The sequence below is a fragment of the Nothoprocta perdicaria genome, unplaced genomic scaffold (genome assembly GCF_003342845.1).
Source record: "Nothoprocta perdicaria isolate Ctin4 unplaced genomic scaffold, notPer1 scaffold_44, whole genome shotgun sequence".
Lineage (NCBI taxonomy): Eukaryota > Metazoa > Chordata > Aves > Tinamiformes > Tinamidae > Nothoprocta > Nothoprocta perdicaria.
In genome coordinates, this window is record NW_020455688.1 from 3,682,733 (window position 1) to 3,699,420 (window position 16,688).

A 16,688-nucleotide genomic window follows, 5' to 3' on the forward strand; every position below is an offset into this window, starting at 1 on the left:
ATATTACTCAGGGAAGTCTTATAGGAGAAGACTCTCATTTCCCACTTATGTTGGAATTCCATTGCCACATATGGAGCTCATATAATACTGCTTTTTTTCTTTTTGCCAATTTATGGTGCAGTGTAATATTAAAATATCATCATGCCACAATGAAATAAAGTATTTCAAAGGTGTTCTTTTTGAAGTCTACAAGATAAACTGAACAATTCTGGAAGAAAGGGACAGAAAAGAGAGAGTCAACTTCACAGAATCAACTAAGATTCTGTGAAGCAGAGCAGCAATAGGCTTTACTTTACAAATATATGAATGCTGGAAGATAAACAGAACTGCTTCTATTTATCTTCAAAACTGCTTCAAAGAGGCACAAGTCTTTATGTTGCTGATGTCCACTGCAATATTCATTTAAAGAAACAGGGAAGAAAAACATTTCCTACTAAAACTAGTAACTCACTGTGATGGTGTTTTAATATCTGCACTTACTGCTATTACAATATCATGTGTGCTGTGGCTTCCACAGTTTATATAAAGACCAGATTTCTATCTGTGAACAAACTACTTATTCTCCCACAACTCTTTGTCTTTATACTAATAAATCAGACAAACTCCCCATCTGGCACTTTGGGAATCTGTAGCAATATATAAAAGTAGAGCAAACAAACATTTCAGGCTTTGCAGCTTCAATAAAAATAAGTCCAGAACGAGATCAAAAAGCATAAATAATTCAAATTTTTTAACAAACACACATGCTACATGTTGCAACCCATCAGCCACCAGCTTTTCCTAACACCAATCTCCTCCTGAGAGCAAGGAGGGAGAAAGGCCAGTCCATTGCTGGTTAATGACACAGGGCTACCAAGGACTGAAAACACCATCTTTATTTATTTCTTGTCCACCAGAAATTCAAGGTACAGCTTTTGGAGTGGATTTACCAAATAATTATCCTGCAATGGAACTGGTAAATAGAAGCAGCAGAGCTCTGGACAGAGGGAACTGAGCATTTTAAGATACAACATCAAATTAGCTCTGTTGTTAGCAGTCATTGCTGGATTAATAAATGTAGAAAGGTTGTATTCTCTAGTATTGTTTGCAGTATTTTCTCCTTCGTATTTTATGCTCATTCTTTCACTAATATTCTAAACAGAAAAAGCATTTTGCTATAAATAAATTTTCAATATAATCTCACTGTCTCTTTCTCATCTAAGAGAAATCGCTGAAACATGTTAATTATTTGAAGATCTTTTGAAATATCTAAAGTGTTCGTTTAATTATATTTGAATTTCAGATAAGACTCCAAAATGTTATTACAGAAATAAAAAGAAAGGACCTTGAAATAAGAGAGCATAAAAAGAGGAAAAAAGAAGTTCAAAAACAGTAAGAAAACACCAGTAATACATGAGATGGAATCACATATTTAAAGTGTTTTTTATCTAAATGATGTATGCATAAAATCATTATAATTATTTCCTTCACAATTTCACTTTTTCAGACTCCAAGGATTTGCTAAAATGTATGATGCTATCCGAAAYGAAAGGAATAAATGTATAAATTTGGTGCATGCTGCTCAGCAGAAAACAACTGAGATTAAAGACAAGGTAAAATTGCTAACAAATGAGTTGGAAAATTTAAGGAACACGGCTTTAACCAGGGACAGGTGAGTTTTAAAGTAAGCTGTAGATCACAATTATAGATTTAAGAATGATTTATAATTAATTATATATTTTAACTATTAAAAGTATCATAACATTATAGAATTGAGGTCCGAGGAATCTTAAGAGATGATTAGTTCTATTTCAGATATGACTAATCTGACTGTATCATACTTGATAGTTATTTATCATTCTGATTTTTAAAACCTGATCTATCCTTATAAAATCTCTTTGAATGATTGCAAAGGAGCTTGGGCATCACTGCCTAGCACTGAAATGTTTTTGGAGTTTGCCTGGGTACTCTCACCTATGCTTAGAAGGAAAAACTCTCATTGTATTTCCTTGCATCCCAGTTCTTGAGGTTTCTAACGTCTGATTTCACAGGCTGTTACATGTGGGGTGAACACCTATGAGCAGTCGCACTCACACCCATGTGCCCTCAAACAAGGAGACCCAATCCTTATGTGGTTCCACAACAGCCCACTGCACAGTACTGTTAAATGAGTCACTAGCTAATAATGTGGCTGCCTAATGAGTAAATTAGAACAAACTGAGTTTCTTGGTTCAACCTCAAATTGAAGTTTGTGGGATATTTATTTCGGATCAAATAGAACATGGTTTCAATTTCCAGGCAAGTTCAGTCAAAGCAAAAGGTTAAATTCCTGACGAAGAGGGTGAGAGGGAACAGTTGGTGCACATGACTCCGTGTTCCCTAGACCATTGTTTGGTGCAGATGTCTTTTTGGAGGCATCCTAGAGCTGATCTTCTGCAACTGGACACGAACAGAATGGCAGTAGCTCAGAAGATGTCTTCAGAAAATAAGATAGCTAAACTGTTAAGTCTGTGAAGAGCTAATTGTGTATACAAAATAATGCAGTGAAAATAGAGCTTACAAATAACTTGGTTTACCCAAAACTTGTTTTTCTGGTGCCAAAATGTTGTGCAACCACACTCAAGAAAATATTTGGGATCCAYGCGCCCAAAGTGTGTTGTGAAACGCTGCGTAGCTGGATTCGAAGCCCTGCTGGGGCTGCCTGGAAGAGGAGCAGAACAGACCCCCACTGACTCACGAGATCTTGTTGGGCTGCACAAGCTAATGGGCTCTCCCCAAAGTGTTGAGGCCTTCCCAATCAGTTACTGGGGAAAGTAGGCCAAAAAAAAAAGATTAAAAAGGCAAATATATAGTGTCTGGATAGCAGAGGTACCCAGCTGTAGCTGATCCTACTCCAGCACAGAGCCGACAGAAATTTTGATCTCTGCAGATGTGGATTTAAAACTAGCTAAAAACTGGATGATCAATAATTCCACTGCCTATGGAAAATGGGCATAATTCCAGTTTAGTATCAATAACTGCAACCAGTGCAGTTTGGGGGTCAAATAGAGGATCAGCCCAACTAAGATAAACACTCTTGGTAAAATATTTCATAACATTTTGTGTTTCTGTTGTGGTGTTGGTCTTTTCCAGCAACTTGCTTTACGAAAGGATAATTCAGTTCAGTAACAGCCTGTGGAACAGGGAAGGGCTCCTATTCCTGTGTGCACAGGGGCAACGAAGCAGCAAGGAGCTCGCTGCTTTGGACACAACGATCCAATGACTGAGGGCAGGAGCTGGGGCCAGAGGCAGGATGTTCCCCTGCGGATCCGCGCTCCTTGCTCCCTCTTTCGCTCTCCCTTGCCCTTTGAGAGGAGTATCTTGCCCCTGCCAGGGCAAGAGGTGGCACCCACTGCAGATTCACTGAAGTAATTCTAAATTCCACATTGTTAGCACATATGTGGCAACAAAACAATATTTTTGATAAATTATTAAGTTACAGTTGTTTTTTGAAGGGAGGGATCTTCATGTAGAAGGCAGCGTGGATGCTTTCGTGGACCTGCCTTGTGATTTTTCCACTCATCTTTTTGCTTTGTTTTTATTTTCTCCCCCGCCAAGCAGGGAGATCGATGATTTCCCTTCTCATGAGAGCGTGCTGATATGTTTGCTGTTCATAAATAATAAATGTGGAGCCCTTTGAATTATAACCGTGCTATGATTTAAACTGTACCGCTTAAATAGAGGGCAGGATTTCTGCACATTAAGAATTCGCTTCACGGTTGATACTGCCACTATGGAACTTTACTTCTGGGAGCCCTTTGGAGTACCCCGTTGAGAAGAAAATAGCTGCAGTGCAGAGCTCTGTTTATAGCATTTCCCTTGGGCCCTGATCCAGTTCTGTTCAAGTCGGAAAGAGCTTGTACAGACAAGCTGTTCCCAGAGAGCATTTCTACCTCTTTGAATACTTCTGTGAAGCACCAGAGTGACATAGAGGAGCCTTTGTGTATTTGAGGAATTAGTTTAAGCTCTGGAATATTTATTAAATTGAAGGGACTAAAAACTCTCCCACTTTTCCGTCGTGTTAAAGGACGCTGCAGAGACGCCGCCTGAAGAATGCCAATAACGTAGCAATTAAAGACAGCCTCAAACATGATTATTSCAAAATTGTACAAGTCGTGCACGAGATGAAAGAAAAGAAAGAGCAGCAGGTGCTGGATCTGGACAGACTGACAAATATGATCACGGCCATAGAAGAAGAAATAGTAGCGCAGCGCGAAAAATATGAAAGGGCCATTCAGCAGCAAAATGAGAGGTATAAATATAAAATGGATGTAATATGCTTGATGTTGAAATAGCTCTGAGCAGGCCTACCATTAGTGACATAGGCTTGGGCTTGTAGTCATGAATCAACAATATTTTTTCCAATTATGATCACTTTTAATGGGGAATCCTTGCAGGCTGCCCCTGCCACCCCTCCCTGAGCAGCCTCCCCACTGCAGCGGCCAGAGGCACTTTGTGTTTTCCAGAGGTTTGGGTTTCTCCCTCGCTGCTATTGCTGCTTTGCAGAATTCATATCCAAATCAGGGGCAGCTTCTCGGCACCTCGAGCGCTYGTAGCCTCCTGTTCTGCCCTGCTTTGGACACAGATGTGGCCTAAAATGCTGATGATGTAAAACTGGGCATATTTTTCGAATGAATGCTATGAAAGGCCAGAAGAGCTTTAAAAATAACATGAAAAACTAAAGTAGCTTTGCAATTGTGTGTTCCTAAAGTTTCAAATTATGAGTATGTTGTTACTTTTTAATGATTTGATCTGTTTACACGATATTAAAATAGTATTTGTGAATTCTTAACACACTTTACCAGGTTATTACTACCTTTCAAGTTATGCTCTTAAGTGGGATACACTGAATAATACTCAAATCATTTAATTCTTTTCCTTTCCATCTTGGGCTTATTGCAGCGGTGTTTTGCTCAGAACTAGAGAAGAAGAAGTCTGCATTTTATATGATAAAATAAATTTGCAAGAGATGATGTGTAGAAGTGGCGAAATTGAGCTGCACGCCATGGATGAAAAAATCAGATTTCTGAAGATGAAAATAGACGAGAAGAGGAGACAAATTGAATTGTGTGTCAAAATGCTGCCGATGAAGAGTGCCCTCGATGGAGATTTGGTGGTGCTYCAGATTCAGGTGGGTGCAAAAAGAGAGAGAGCCCTGTGGGTTTGCAAAAAATRCTGCTTGTGCAACATGGTTGTTGACACAGAAAATTTGCTCGTGTCCCAGTCAGCAAAGCACTGCAGCATGTTTGCGAAGGGAAATATATGAGTTGTTGGGCTGCCTCATACGCTTTGCTATGCACATACCAACTGCTTTCCTGGTATGCAGAATGGGTGAACCCCCATGGCTCAAAATGTCAGTGTGACTGAAACGGAGAACGGGAGTCATGAGGGAAAAATGGGAACCGAGATGAGGTTTGTTACAAGTGGGGGTAGGTGGAGAGGGGGAGGAGGACACTTAGCTCTTCAAATTTCTAAAATAATAACTCAATTCACACTTGACCCTGAACCTACTGTGGAAACTCTGCTGCCTACAGTGATATAATCCACATACATTTTCTTCTACACAAAAACAGTGRAAGTTTTAGTTCTAGTTACAACATGACATTAAGCAATTAGCAAACTGCAGCGTTCATCACTGTTTTGGACATTCTTTCTGAAATGGCTCATTTACTTCTGACCTTATCTCCAGATGGAAATTGTTTCCATACATACTCCAGTGGTGTCTGCACAAAATCCTAGTTTATGGGGTACCATAGCCATTGGTAAGTGCATAGATGGGAGCTGTGACTCACTGCAGGATAGTGCTTCCACTTCTCTGTGCGTCTGGCCTTTTAAAGAAATCATGCTCTGCTAAAAGATTAWTTTTTCATGTTAATTTTTATTTTATGCAAGTTGTATCCTCCAAAAGCTAATAGTGGGATTACAGATTTAAATGATGAAGAGATGGAGAGTGAAAATTTCCTTATAGACAAAAAGAACAAGASTTGGTTTTTGGATACGATTCAGTATGAGACTAAGAGTCCCTGAGACTAATGCAGTGGCAAAACGCAGATGATTTTTTGAGCTGAGATAGGCAGTTGTGAAACTTTGGTTCTCCTCCTCAGGCTGATTTTGTAACCTTCCTGGAACCTTCTTCATGATGATGGTTCATGCGAAGCATGAAGTCACAGCTAAAGGGAGGCTGCTGTCACAGGTTCTTGTGATCTTTTGGTAAATCAGCCTAACATTAAAAAGTAGGCAAATGCAGACTATTGTGATATTCAAGGTAGAGTTTTCTCAAGAAATGTTATCAAGTTTTCAAGATTTTTCTTCAGTGGCCAAATAACCAGTTATCAGCATTTTAAATAGAACTTGGCACTGTTGTTCCTGAATGCTGGGTGATTCAAACTCAACACCAGTCCAACCACCTCCTCATGGCTCGGCTCTTCTAGCATTAACATCCCTCCTCACRAGGGCAATAACCGTTACGTTTAAGGAGACACAGTTGCAATATATTTGTCTTTATCCCCATACTTTAAATACAAGCCATAAGCCTGAATCTCTGAATCTGCATTGTGGTGCTGGTGCCAAGTTCAAATACCCAATTCTTGCCCTGATTATAAACTTGTCCCCACATCCGTATCAGACTCAACTTTGTACAGTTAGGACGTGCAAAATTTCTTACAACAGTGACCATTTGCTCAAGTCCTTTACTCAGTGTGGTGAACACCGACCTAAATCACTTCACTTGCCTATGAAACCAACCTCTGATGCCAAGCTGAGATCCGTCAGGAAAGGACTTCCCTTTCCGCTCTCATTTGTCTGTGTTTTATATTTAGATTTGTTTGCAATACAGTTTAGAATCTGAATTAGGCAGGCTGAGCCCTGCACCTCTTCGATCATCTCCTCCCCCTTTGCCTGCCCCTCCTGTCTCTTGTACCTGGGGTATTTTCAACTTCTGTCTTCTTATTCTCGTCTCCGCTCTTTTTCTGCTAGGCTGCATCTCCCAATGTTATTCCCCAGCATGTTCTCCCTTTCGGTCCCTCCACAAGGGAAGTAAGCTTTCTGGTTCTGAATGAACTAGATATCAATTATTGACAATACTTCAAATATGTATAAAAAGAGATGAAAGGAAAACAAGATTCAGTGCCACAAAATAGGAAAAGGTTTCAGTGTTTGGCTGGCGTTTGACTGATATGTTTTGATTTTTTTAGCAACGCTGTTTGAGTCTAAGTCTCAACACTTAGAGGGAGGCTTTAAGTGCCAATAAATCAGCTGAAACAGGAATTTCCTTATTTATTTCAGTGAAGAGATGAATGGATGGGTGGGTTCAACAGGCTAAAGAATTAAACCCAGTATCTAGGTGAATATGGTGCTCACTGGGAAGCGGAAACAAAGAGGTTAAGTCTGTGGCCAGTTCAGGAAGGACAAGAATTTCTTCTAGGTCCCCTGTATTCCACACAAGCTGCTTAATCATCACACTGATGCCTATTCCACTCTTATACATTTTGTCAAAGTCTACATATTTCCATGAAACTGTGGAACTTTGATGCATAGATATTATTTAATATTTAATATACGTTCTTAATTATACTTGATCTACTCTAATCAAATGTTAGTAATCTGAAGTAGATATTTTTGTGACTATTAGTGTAAATCATCAAAGGCAGAAATGCTTAGAAATACTTCCTTTATCTGATACACAAAAAATCTAGGGGGAGGCTGGCTTCCCCCAGGGTATAAAACTGTGTAACTTTTAAATGTGATTGAACATCAAGGGGCTGTTCCTGCTGACTGAAATGACCCATGAAAATTAATCTGCCTTCTTGCCTTGATAAGAAATATTTAACGTTAATCATTAATTAGGCCAAAACATAGACCTGCTGAGCTGTCAAGACACTCCAAGAAGGAGTTTTATGCCTCAAGGCTAAGCCAACATACAGGAACTGACAGTTGTATAGAGCCATTTGGCCTCAAAACTTATCTAAATCTTGACCTCATGAAAATCTGCAGCCTACAAAATCCGAGCCACAGAAGAACAGGGCTAAAGGGTTAATCTTGGCAACCTGCTCCCAGGCCAAACCAGTTCTGCTCCCGCGCTGCTCAGCAGCCTGAAGAGCCGGYGCTAGCGGACGGGCAGGGTTTGTGCCTGTGGGGTTGGGAAGTGGAGTCTCTCCCAATGGCAAAGGCTGGAAGCTGGCGACCTCTGGCACTAGAAGGAACCTCCTGCTCCACCTGACACTTAGAGCTGTGATGGAGGGCATGAGGGCTGGGCGGTTTCCTCTAGATCCCATGGGGAGAGAGGATAGGCCTAGGAGACAGGCTCAATCCTGCCGGCCAACAATTCATTGTGCAGCTCTCGTTGGCAATGGGGCTTTGTTTTCTGTGACCATGGGACCTTCTTTGGAGAGCAATGATGGCTCAGAAGAGATGGCTTCCACACAGCCAAGCGGCTGAAAGCATCTCAGCCAACAACCTGGCCAACCTGGTAAGAAGAGTTTTAAGTGAGGAATGATGAGGAGARAGAGAATGACCAACAAGTGAAGAAGTGGTGGATGGGACTGGAAAGTCAATGGTCCAGAGTGATGTGAGCAGAAGGGACATCCTAAAACAGGGCTGAAGTGAGGTCACCCCAAGCATATGCACAGGACGTGCCTATAGGATGCCATTATGGGAAAGCTCCTAKACCTTTTCTGGGAAACAAGCATGACAGGTACCTCTCAGGAGGGCCCAGAGATGGGTGAAGGACCAGCTGAGAGCTTAGGGGTCAGGATCGTGGGCAGACAGAACTGGGGGACGTGATAATACAGGCCTGCTATGGACAGTGTGATCAGGAAGAAGGAGCAGATGAGACCTTTCCTGATAATCTCTATTTTTCCTAAAGTGCAGTGTCTAAAACTTGACACAATCCCACCCCCATTAAATTATCCTGGCAGGATATCCAATAGGTTTGGTATGGTTCAAGAGGTCCATGTGGGCTATTATTCATTTTATTTTCTAATTGCTTACAACTAATACTCGATTTTTTTTTGTTCCAAAATTTATTCTTCATAAAATGAAGATAAGTTATCTCTAATTCCAGTTATGCCAGAACGAGTCATTCTCTAATTTTAACTCCTTTTTTTTTTTCTATTTTTAAATATAGGGAAAATATTTGCCCTTTTCTAGTGCTCTGGGTACATCACCTGCTTTATCTGAAGTTCCCCAAAAGAGCTCCCAAACTCCATTTTTTCTGACAAGTCTTTTCAGCATCTAAGCTTGCATTCTCTCTTATCTAATCATTTGTCACTGGCTAAATCAAACCTAAGAAAGGCCTCTCTTGTAAAYGCTTTTCCTATATCTTTTGTTTAAAGTGCACTTCAGTAAGGCAGGGCCTTTTTTGCTTTTCAGACTTAGAATCTCAAAGCTGGTTATATATTGAATAACATGCATTTAAACCAAATCAAGATTTGTTGAGGAAATTATAGTAATTTAAGGGGTTGGTTTATTTGTTATTTTGTCTTATTCTTAGAAAAGGTGCAAAGGAAAGACCTGGATGCTACTGCTTTACCATTTTCAAAACCGAAGTTCTGGTGACGCTCCTTTATCACAAGGGACCATCTGTCCAGTTTCCCTCTCCCATTTCAAACACAAATCATCAACTTTAAGTAACCCTGTCACTGTAGCAACATCTAAACATTTACTGGGTCCTGGTGGCCCTTTATAGCTTGAGGTCTCAGGGACCACTTGTTCCTCTATGTTGTCACCTGAGAAGGTGACAATATATCAGGTTATCAGAGTCCTGTTTATGTTCGTGCTGATGGGTTAAGACAGTGCTCTGACAGATGGCCAGCTCTGTGTATTTGATATGTACAGATAGATTTGATACGTATATCACAGCAGAAAATAATGTCAGTGCTGCAAGTTCAAACATCAGAACTTGGTGGGAGCTCCTGGTCACCCCTTCAGTGAATGGTTGTGAGAAAGGGGGTTTCCATGCAGGGTACTGTGGAAAACCCTTATTAAASGTGACTGTGTTGGGAGGGTCAGAGCACTGCTGTCCTCGTGGGTCACATTGCTCCACGTGTCACACCGAGCCACTCCAGGACCTTCGCCTGGGAGCTTCACACACGCAGCCTACAGGTCAACAGCTCTGGGGGCTTTCGTGGCCAGCAGCAGAGCAGCAGCAGGTCCCACACGTTTCATTCACTCACCTATCCCACACACGAGGCCTTCCCACCTCCCTGAGCACATGGAGCCCTCGGGGCAAACAGAAGATCGGGAAGCACAGGACAAGGGAGGCTTCCCCGGCCTGGTCCCCAAATCTGGAGTATTCCCGAGTRTAAAAAACAGCAGGTGGCATCATCATTTCTGGTAGAGAGAAGGATTTTCCTCCATGCTGAAACTGCCAGTGTCACCTCCTTAAAAAAATTATAAACTYTGTGTTACCCCAGCCCCAAAACGAGGTGGGACCCTGCGTGTTGGCCTCAGAGCAGCCACAGGGACTGTGGGATGAGGATCTGCTCACGCTGTCTTTGGAAATCCCTGTCAGGCCTTGGAAGCAAAGCAGGACTCGGGCTCGGGAGGTGGCTGCAGGCCYCGGGCCCAGGGCATCTCCTGCGCTTTGGTTACGATTCTCCTGGAGCAAACCCGACCCACCGAGACCCTCCCTCTCGTCACACAGCAAAAATGGGACCTTTTGTTTGTTGCCTAAAGATAACTCCTGTGGGCTTTTGTTATTTTAGTATTCCCAGTGCAAGGACAGGATTAAACATCTCGAGCAAATCTTTGCTGACCCTGAGAACGAGACCAGAAGGCGAATCTTGGGAGGGGAGGACCCATCTGCACCCGAACTGGTAGAGAAGATCGAAAAGGTAACGTAATCCCTTGYACCAGGATCTCCTGTGCTGCCACTGGCTTCTCTAAGAAAATGCAAATGATATACAGAGATTTTTTAGGTAAACTTTCTATAAGGCATTTTCTTAATTTTAACCGTATTTTCTTGGATGCAGGTGTCCATCCCCTTTATRGGGGCACAAAACCGTCCCCTCTGTGTCCAGCATTTCACCTGAGGCTGCCAGCTCTGCTGCGCTGCACGGGGCAGGAATCGTGCAGGTGCCGAGCAGGGGCAGCCGAGGCCTCCGCTGGAATCCCAGCTGGCCAGGGGCTGTTGAAGAGAGACGCTGCCGAGCGTGGCCAGGACTCGCCTCACGGCTTGGCTTTGCTTTCAGCCATCCCTTAGTGGGGAGGGAGCTCCGGGAGGCTGGAGCACAGCCCACCCTGGCTTACACAACAGGCTCCTTGCAGGGTCTTTGGAGCTCCTGCTTTCAAGTGCTCTTGAGCACCATAAGGGAAGGGAAAAGGGAAGGCTTCATTTTAAACAACAGCTGAAACCTTCTACCAAYGGCATAGCTCAAAGATCGAGAAGCTTTAAAAAGAAATCACTAGGAAAATAAGTCAATGCCTTCAAGAAAACCATGGAAGGCTGTAATAAATAAGGTTTGTGCAATCCCCCACCCCCAAAGGGGCCGGAATGACGTGAAGGAACTGGGTTGCTGAGGGCAACAGCCTGAGCTAAGGTGGGTCCGATATTCGGGGTGGAAACAGTCCTTTCTGTGATCTCCCATGGCCGCTCGTGGACGTTACTTGGGAAGCGACCCCTGAAGGCCCTTGGGCGCCCCGTGCCTGTCCCTTCTCCCCGCAGCTGGAGCTGGAGCTGCTGCGGAAGGAGGAGAAGCTGCTGGAGACGGACTTCGTGTACGAGCAGGTCTGCCGGCTCACGGAGCGGGCCCRGGGCCGCGCGCGCGACGGCGAGCGGGACACGCTGCTCCTCGCCAAGAGGGTGAGCGGCCCCCACGCCAAGGGATCACCCCGCTCGGGGCAAGACTCGCTTGCAAAATGCACAGCTAGGGCCTGGCACATCCACAGCCAAACCTGAAAGTTACGGGTTAGTCTTCAGACTAACTTCAGATTAACTTACAGTTTAGTAAGAGCTGCAGTGMAGACCTAGCCAGGGCTGTAGGGCAATACACTGTCTTCCTTTTTGAAAGCCAGCTGTAGCAGAAACACTGCCCTCCACCAAATACAGGACTAGCTCTTTCTCACACTGAGCAGTTACTAACTTGGGAGAATCCTCCTTGTGCGTGTTTACTTGAACATCCTTCCACAACAAGCACATTAATGGCTAAAGGAAAGGTCCTGCAGCATGATCGAAGCTGAATCTATGTGGCTCAAAGCTTATTATTTAAGCAGGCAGAGCTACAGAAGAAAGATGTAATTTTCCCTAGTTACTTTTGTACTATTATAGTTATTTCCTTCTGACAACAACGTATTCCTTAATGGAAAATCTCTGAATGAGAGAGCTCAGTGAAAGGGAGACACACAAAGAAACCCAGCCAAGCAGCTGGGGTAGAACAGGGCCGGGGTGATTTTCTTTCTTTGTTCAGTTTGGCACACGGAAAGGCTTCATCCTAACCCCTTCTGGGCAGAAAAGCTGTTTTGCTTTCATGCACCTAATGCTCATCTACCTGGTACGTCCAGTAAGTATCTAAAGAACCAAGGATATGATTAAAACGCAGCTGTTACTGATTTCAGACAAATGAGCTGCAGAAGAAGATCAAGAATAAAACACAGCAGATGATGGCTCTGGTTGCAGAGCTGTCCATGAAGCAAGCRCTCGCCATCAAACTGCAGCAGGAGGTGAGGGACAGGGAGCAGTTTCTGCTGACCATTTCCTCGAGGATGGAGCAAGGCCTCCCCCTTCCCCAGGACACCGAAAGGGAATGGCTGAAGGTTCTGCGCAACGAGAGGATGCACAAAGCAGCAGCTGAGGCCAGAGCTCAGGTAGGTTTCTGCCGTGTGGCCTTCACTGCTTGCTGGGCCCTGCTCTGCCTCGTGCCCCTGCGGGAGCCACCAGCCCTTGGGGAGGTGACAGGCAGGGCAGTCGCCCAAAGCACACAGGATCTCACGCATCTGCGGRGGTAGAGCTGCAGCCTGGCTTGCTCACAACTTGGTCTTATACAGAGAATCCTTCAGATGAAGAGGAGCAGTTATCTTCAATTTATAAAGTAAATTTATGTGGCAGCGTTTTGGGGGSAATGAGTGAGAGGCATCAGGGAGGAATGCTGAATTCAGTTCAATTTCAGGCTGAGGCTGCAAGGGGAAGGGAAGAGAAATACCCAAGTATGAGAACAGGAGTAGTAGAATTGCTGGGTAAAAGCAAGCAGATAGATAGCAGTGTAGCAAAGAGTGCTTCACACTCTGCCCTGCAGTAATCTATGCCTCTTTCATTATAAAAATCAGTATAAACATGAGATGTGTGTATGAGGAAGCTCTTGGAGATGGGCAATTAGCTCTGCTGCTCGAATCCTTGAGTCTGTGCTGGTCTCTCTATGGAAATTTAGGAGGAGAGCAAGGTTAGGAGGGGAATACCCAGTGCAGATATTTACAGACCTTGAAGCCAATCAGAACTTGTGCAGTAAAACGGGTTCAGGATAAGGAAGCTCTTCAGCACCCACACTGCTCCTCATGCGACGGCTCCGCTTCCCTTGGGAGCGGCGGCGCCTCTGCCGGGGCCGCGCAGGGCTCRGAGGCACCGGGGCCGCGCGCAGCAACTCGCTGCTCTCAGGGTGCTCTCCTGCTCCTGAGGGCTGCAGGAAGGGCGCAGGCCAGGCTGCTTCCTCACAAGAAACAGCCCATTACAGGCTCAAACTGCTGGGGGCAAGAAGGGCTCCCAGCTGCACCAGGAGGATGTTGCCAGCAGGGGCAGGGAGGGGATCCTGCCCCTCTGCTCAGCTCTGRGGAGGCCGCACSTGGAGYATTGGGGGCAGCTCTGGGCTYCCCWGGACAAGAGGGACGTGGAGCTYCTAGAGAGGGTCCAGCRGAGAGYGACAGAGATGATGAASRGACTGGAGCATCTCTCGTATGAGGARAGAYTGAGKGAGCTGGGCCTGTTTAGCCTGGAGAAGGTTGAGAGGGGATCTGATSAATATGTCTAAGTACCTGAGGGGAGAATGTAGGGAGGAAGGGGCCAAGYTCTTCTCAGYGGTGGCCAGTGACAGGACAAGGGGCAATGGGTSCAAGTTGAAACCCAGGCAGCTCCATGTGCATGTGAGGAAGAACTTGTTTGGTGTGAGGGTGCCAGAGCCCTGGCMCAGGCTGCCCAGGGAGGCTGTGGAGKCTCYTTCTCTGGAGATCTTCCAAAGGCGCCTGGATGCCGCCCTGTGCCCCGTGCTCTGGGTGTCCCTGCTGGAGCAGGGGGYTGGACTRGATGAKCTCTAGGGGTCCCTTCCAACCTCAACCATTCTGGGATTCTGTGATTATTTCAGAGCACAAACTTGCAAGCACAAACAGGGCCGGGAAACAGCGCTCACCTCCCAGTCGGGGTTTCCCGACTTGCTGGGCCCAGCGTGGCCATGTCTCCCTCCTCACCGTGGTGCCCCAGTGTCTCCCTCCTCCCTTGCAGCGGGCCGCCGAGGAGGCGGCGGGCGAGCAGGGCCACGCACGCCCGGCCGCCCAGCAGCGCCCCGAGGCCTACGTGCCCACGGGCGAGCGCGGCCTCCCGCTGCCGCGGCCCTACGGCGCCCTGGCCCCCTTCAAGCCCAGCGAGCCCAGCTCCAACATGAGGCACTTCAGGAAACCCCTCGTGAAGCCAATCGAAATCTGAAGAGCTCCACGGAGCCCCAGGGAGGCTGTTGGTGCTGCCGAATCTCAAGCCAGGAGCCTCTGAACTACTYTGAAGGAAGGAAGGTCCGTTGGTGTGTCCCCATTCCCATCCTGCCAACAAAGCAGCTGCGGATGCCCCAACGGTCAGTGATCCCTTCGTCCTGCCTAGGGAAGGGGGCAGCATTTAAAGTGTTAACAAAAATGAGCAATTATCATACTGGACTTACTTCTTTTCCAAGTGAAGTTTATTGCAGCTGATTATATTTTACAATACTTTCCATTAAAAAGACAAAGACCCTAGAAAACCTTCTCTAGTAATCTCTCTCCTCTGTAACAATTCAGTACAGCTGAACACAGTCCCAAGCCCCTGTACACACGGACCGGCAGGGACTCCTGCACTGGGACTGCAGTCCGAGCTTGCCCGGCAAATTGGCACTAGCATGGGAAAATATTCCACCTCCCCAGGTAGTGGGTGTGAGAGCTAAAGCTCCTGCTCCTCTGATGCCAATGACAGGGGCAGGATGGGGCACCTGCTGGGAAAGACCAAGCAAAGTGTGCGCTGGATACRGAGTTCCCGGGAATGGGATCCTTCGGCCTCACTGGCACCAGGAAGCCTCAGACCTGGAACTACCCGGAGAGGGAGTCACAGGTTTGACCTGAAGTCACGACTTCAGAGAGAGAAAAAAATCCTGTATAAATACAAGTGGAAAGCAGGGGGGACAGGACAAAACAAAACAAAAATCCTGAATCAATTGCTTTTTGAAAGTGAGATTTGACCTGCCACGCTAAAATTTGTAAGGAAAGAAATAAATAAAATTCCACTRCTTACATTTTTATACATATCTAAAACAAAACAAACAAACAAAAAGCTGTCATAGGCACTTAAAGGAGGTGGTATTTTGTGCTGCTTATAAAACCAAACACACTAGAACACAATCCCAAAGGCAGAAGCCCTGTAGCTAACCCTGACCACCACRAGGAACCAAAGCATCACTACTGAGGCACTACCACAGAACCTGACTCCCCCTTTGTTCCTCATTTCACACAGTCGTACMGAGAACACCTTTTATTAACCCAAACAGGCAAACAGTTGCCAGTCCCTTGTTACTTCACAGCACAACCTGACCACCTTTCTCAGRATCGGCCTGCTTGTGGAGTTAGTTACCTAATCTAATACCAATGTTCACAGCCTGTTTTACAGCCTGTTTTAATACCTCCTGTGGCTCCACCTGAGCACTTGACAGGATAAAATGGAACCACAGAGGAGCTTCATGGCAAACCCGCTGTGTGTCAGATTTCCCTTGGATTTATATGCAAGTCAGTAACTTCAGTCCACTCATTTCTGAATGCACTGGACTAAATACTATTTTGAGTAGCTTCCTCCTCTCAGTAATGACAGCTACTCCAACGTGAAGGTTATTTTGAAAACAACATTACATTTAAGTTAAAAGTTTCACAGTTGGGAAAGAGCGTATCTGTGCTAGCAGCAGAGCTGAGAGGCTGCTGAAGGAAACGGTCTATTTTAGGAATACTTGAGGCCCAGGAGCATCACGGTGTGTCTTAGCGCCGTCTCCTCTACAAATCTGAGATTTACTCGGTCCTGCTTTTCGCACGGCCGCAAACCTGGAGAAGCACCACGAGAAAGTTAGCACCTGCAAGCACACAAGCAACCTTCACAGCCTAGTAACATGTTCGCCTAGAATGCCCGGGGCTAAGGCACTGCACAGAGCTGTTTGCATTTACACAAACCCCTGCAGCTTCCCCTCAGTTTGGGTCAGCAAAGGCAGCTGCTCTCCAAGGGGTTTTCCAAGGTTCTCTCCAGCTGCAAAGTCTTTCCTAGGGCCACTGTGGTTTGTGTTTGGCTTCCAAACAAGCCCCATGGACAGTCATGTTGCAGCTAGTGCACAAATGCCACGTGCACTCAGGCCGGGGAGGCTTTCTTGAAGAGAGGGTCCCTACCCCAGAGAGGGGCTGGCAGACTTATTTTCAAGGCACCGGAGTGTCCTCGATCCCTCTTGTCACAACTAAGCAGAAAAAGATCTTAAAAC

The 16,688-nt window shown here is 45.4% G+C and overlaps 2 protein-coding genes across 2 annotated transcripts in view; one reads left to right on the forward strand and one right to left on the reverse strand.

Moving 5' to 3' along the window:
• CCDC146 (coiled-coil domain containing 146) overlaps window positions 1-14,896 on the forward strand; it is a 71,903-nt gene extending 57,007 nt beyond the window's left edge. Inside the window, exons 12-19 of the mRNA XM_026046434.1 lie at window positions 1,283-1,371; window positions 1,487-1,651; window positions 4,046-4,270; window positions 4,921-5,149; window positions 10,722-10,850; window positions 11,681-11,818; window positions 12,571-12,819; window positions 14,441-14,896. Of these exons, the coding sequence (XP_025902219.1) occupies window positions 1,283-1,371; window positions 1,487-1,651; window positions 4,046-4,270; window positions 4,921-5,149; window positions 10,722-10,850; window positions 11,681-11,818; window positions 12,571-12,819; window positions 14,441-14,641 (1,425 nt within the window). The 3' untranslated portion in view covers window positions 14,642-14,896. The remainder of the gene's footprint in view (window positions 1-1,282; window positions 1,372-1,486; window positions 1,652-4,045; window positions 4,271-4,920; window positions 5,150-10,721; window positions 10,851-11,680; window positions 11,819-12,570; window positions 12,820-14,440) is intronic.
• Window positions 14,897-15,070: 174 nt separating this feature from the next.
• Window positions 15,071-16,688, reverse strand: part of GSAP (gamma-secretase activating protein) — a 39,444-nt gene continuing 37,826 nt past the window's right edge. The window contains exon 31 of the mRNA XM_026046431.1: window positions 15,071-16,263. Within this exon, the coding sequence (XP_025902216.1) occupies window positions 16,163-16,263 (101 nt within the window). The 3' untranslated portion in view covers window positions 15,071-16,162. The remainder of the gene's footprint in view (window positions 16,264-16,688) is intronic.